General features: G+C 30.9%; 1 protein-coding gene across 6 annotated transcripts in view; it reads right to left on the bottom strand.

Annotated features, from left to right (window-relative positions):
• Window positions 1-4,411, bottom strand: part of LOC108687052 — a 28,125-nt gene that overhangs the window by 2,623 nt on the left and 21,091 nt on the right. For all 6 annotated transcript variants that reach the window (XR_001931735.1, XM_018192656.1, XM_018192651.1 and 3 more), the window contains 3 exons: window positions 4,200-4,361; window positions 2,517-2,754; window positions 2,117-2,410 (listed from right to left, as the gene is read on the bottom strand). Coding sequence is in view for 5 of the 6 variants with exons in the window: in XM_018192656.1 (XP_018048145.1) it covers window positions 2,117-2,410; window positions 2,517-2,754; window positions 4,200-4,361 (694 nt within the window). In the remaining variant the exon portion in view is untranslated. The remainder of the gene's footprint in view (window positions 1-2,116; window positions 2,411-2,516; window positions 2,755-4,199; window positions 4,362-4,411) is intronic.

Genomic DNA, 4,411 nt, shown 5'->3' with positions numbered 1-4,411 from the left:
TATATATAACGGAAGCAAATTTCTTTTTTTTTAACAATGTGGGGTTTCTCTTCAGAGTAGGATTCACAAAAAAAATTCTTTACAATAAATTTTGAAGTGTATGTAAAATATTTTGTATAACTGCTTAACACGACATGTTATAGTTGCATGCACAGCGTGCGGTGTTCGTGTAAAATCGCTTTGTTATCATTTACGCAGCAAAGTTCGAGCAGACGGATAGTAATGCGTTGTTGCCTCTCATTATTATAATTCTCTTAGCACCGAGATACTCATGTTTCCTGATATTCGCATTTCATATGTAAAATATTTCGTACAACTGTTTAACATGACGTATTATAACTTATATATACACAGCATGCAATATTCACGCAAGATCGCTTTATTATCATTTGCGCGGCTTGGCTCGAGCAAACGGATAGCGACGCATAGTTGTCTCTCATCGTGTTATTCTAATACTTTTCGGAACGTAAATGAAAATAAAACAATCATTTTCTATGAACAATCGATCAATTACTGTGATTAATGACTAGTTTAGATTAATGATTAGTGAGCTATTCGAGGCAGCGCAAACAATCGTTTCTTGAGACAAGCAACTGGTATGATTAATTTACTTGAGAGCATTTTAAAGTAGACAACAGAAAGTATAATTTGCTATTTCATCGCTATGTTCATGCGAATAATTTTCCCGCGAATAGGTAAATATTGAATCTAAGCATCGCTAATGAAATAATTATCACGGATGATATGAATAATTATCATCCGTGATAATTATTTCATTACCCAATCAAAAATGATAATGGAATCGACATTAAATCGATGTCGATTTGATGCTTTCGACGTCGATCGATGTTGAATCGACATCGATTCGATTCTAATATCATTTTTGACTAGGTAGCGATGTTTAGATTCAACATTTACCTATTCGGAAGAATTAATGCATTCGAAAGATATTACACATGTGATATTGAAATTCGCGTTTAATATATATATATATATATATATATATATCATTCCGTGTAATAAAATTGGCAGCCATCTTTGTTAATGGAACTTCGCGGAGCAACGTCCCGACAAGCAGCACTGTTTAAATTCTAAACAGTTGTAACGAGTCATTTTTCGAGTCATTATTCGTTAACTACACATTAACATAAGTTTGACGCTCATACGGAGGTTAATAGCAAAAGCGCATATTTCATAAAATTTTCGAACTCCGTTATTCAGTAGTTACAGGCAACCTAACCGTTTTCGAAAATTGCAAATACGGCAAATTGTACTTCACTTACACGTACGGTAGATTCTTTTGTTATTTTTTTTTATCATAACATGATAAATTATTTAATTCCTTGATAATACAAAGTGTGCGTCGCACACTTGCTATTAATGTCGTAATTAATGTATAGTGCAAAATTCCGCGCGTATTCTAATTGTATATTCTGATTTTACGTGCTTAATTACTAATATAATTGTATTTTGCAGGTATTGTGTGTGCCAAATAAAAGAAGTAGCAATAGGGAAATAGAAAAAGACTAGAGAAGAAGCATCGGATGATGACGAGACAACTATGAAGTGAGCACTTTATTATTTATTTGATATTTATTGTTTGTGGAAAGATATTGCGCTAAATTATTATTGTATAATGCATATAACATTTTATTGTTAGCTTCGAATTTAGGAAATATTTAAAATATTTGAATTTTTAATATTTTAATTTTATTTTAATTTTACTTTTTTTAAAGTATTCCTAGAAATTTAATTGATGGAAATATATATGAAATATTCCAACATATGATTGAATTGTAATGAGAATTAAATTTTTATAAAATTTTATAAAAATTAATATTTAGCAAACTTTCTTTCTCTCTAACACTTTTAGAATGAATCTCACTCTTAAAGATTGAAAATTAAGCTACTCTTTTTCAAAGTTGGCTCTTTAGAGTGAGATTCCACTCAAAAGAATTTAGAGAGTTTAAAAATCATTTAGTAATATTACATTGCACAAGACTTTAATTTAAGTATATTTGTATTTTACAGACCAACATCTATTACAATTTCACTGCTTCGCATTATACTGGTTAGTCTTAAATTATTATTTTTTTATCTTAATTACAACACCTACCTGTCCAATAGAGCCAATTTTGTTCGAATTTGAGACCGTCATCGCCTTCGAAAACTTTAAAAATCGACACTATGTAGCCGGTGGATGGAATAGGCGGTCTTCCACCAGGTGGTTCGAGTGGCGGTCTCGCAATGGTTGCTACCTCGTTAAACAGATCTAACGTGTGACTGGCAGCGTATCTGAGATCTCGAGGGTCGAATTTGCGTAGAGCCGCGCATTGCACTTCGTTATAAAAATCTATGGGATCTGTGCTCTGCTTGTTTATTAGATAATACGTGATGAACGGGAAATCCGCTGAAACATACGAAAATTTGGCTAAACGATCTTAAAAAATATTTATTGTCGTTAAAAATATTTATTCTCGCTGTCTTTAAATGACGGATAATTTGATTTTACGTACCGTTCTTCTCCATATTCGTAAGTAAAATACTTTGCGAAGCAGAGGGTGCTATCTCAGCGACTAGTTCCGCGGCGGTGTCGCGTTGTAGGACTAACGGACGAGACACTGGAGATTCCATTAGCGGGTCCAGAGGTTCCAGTGGCGTCATGAAATGCGCGAGAACACATTGCTTCGGATCCTCAACTTCGAGAACCGACAGAGGACTTCCCGGTCTCTTCTTATCAGCGACAGGAGCATGCTTTGATAAACGATAAAAAGTAAATAACAAAGAAAATGGAGTAGAATACAGAATTATGCGTAATTTATAATTTATATATATGTACTCTATTAATTTTATTTTATTTTATTTTATTTTTGTAATTTGATTTATCGTAATCATTATTCGAAGTGAATTGTAATTATTATTTGAGCAAATAGAAAAGCAAAAATAGTTTTTAGCAGAGATTTTTTATATAAATTTGATCTCTTTTTACAAGTATTAAAATATCACTTTATACTGTTTTATTAAATAATAGCGTTTTTCAGAATCGTGACTTATTATTGCTTTATTTTAATCTATTATCTCTAGTCTCTTTCTCTAGTAGACACATTTTATCTATTTTTAGATGTTTGTACGAAAGGTCACAGCTCGTAAGAGTCTAAGGCCAATAGCTTAACTATTCTAATTTCAGCAAATGCTATGCTTGCTCAGAATTACACGTTTATTAATTGTACTAAATATTTTTGTAATATTTCGTTATATTATAATATTTTCCAATTGAGCAAGCAGCAATAAATTATATTTTACTATATGTACATCAATTTTAAAATTTAAAAACCTCTTAAGAAAAAGAATAATTGTTTAATTTTTTTTACTTATATAAATTGCTCTGCAATTTTTTGTGATATTTAAAATTAATCTATTTTTAATGAAAATATTAAGTAACATTGCTTTACTGTGACATTACTTTACAATGACTTAAAACTCAAATATTACAATATTTCGATATTTTAATTAGCAAATTTTAAAATTTTATAAAATTCTTTTCGCCACGATATGCGAATTAAAATATCGCTTTACTACACAGCTACAACAATAAAAATTATTATTTTTTAGTTGTTTATAGAAAAAGAAGTTTAAAGAAAAAACAAAGAACATATGTTTATTCTTCTACAATTAGTTATTACTAAAATTGCATTTTAAAATTAATATTATAAAATTTAATAATTTAAAACAATTGAGATTCATTTTCTAAGAATTGAATTTCGTTTGTAATAGTGTTGTTATTATAGCAAATAAACGATATATATGTTCATGTCCCCTGGGAATATAAAGTGTGTGTCGCGTGCGATTAATGTCGTGATTAACGGAAATGCTGTGCAAAGTGCAGCGTTATCATTGTATTCTAACTTTTTATGTTTACGTGCGTGATTATATGTACAATAATTAGTGTGTTTTGCATGTACAGATATTGTGTATGTCGGAAGAGAGCAAATAACGGGAAAATAAGGGAGGAGGGAGAGACCAAGGAGGAATCAAGCAATGGAGCAACCGTGAGGTAAGCATTATTCATTTGATATATTTATTATTTGGAAAGGAAGAATAATGCTGCGCGTTTATTTTCCACTAATTCTGTAGTACACTAATTTTATAATAATATTTTCTTCTTAAAAAAACACATGTATATTTTTTTATTGACTTACTGGTACACCGGCTGGTAAAAAACGTTCGAGAGAAGCGAGGGGTATAATAAAGCAGTCACGGTCCAAAGTGGCCAAAGAGATTGGTTCGCCTCGTGGCGGGCTGTTTCCAGAAACCACGAGAGGTGTGTAGGTACCGGAAGTACGGTTTCCGCTAAAGGATACCTGTAAAACAATAACACAATTAAAAAAATTATACTAAATATATATATATA

The sequence above is a fragment of the Atta colombica genome, unplaced genomic scaffold (assembly GCF_001594045.1).
Source record: "Atta colombica isolate Treedump-2 unplaced genomic scaffold, Acol1.0 scaffold198, whole genome shotgun sequence".
In the NCBI taxonomy this organism is placed as follows: domain Eukaryota; kingdom Metazoa; phylum Arthropoda; class Insecta; order Hymenoptera; family Formicidae; genus Atta; species Atta colombica.
This window is presented reverse-complemented; position numbering and strand designations above follow the sequence as displayed.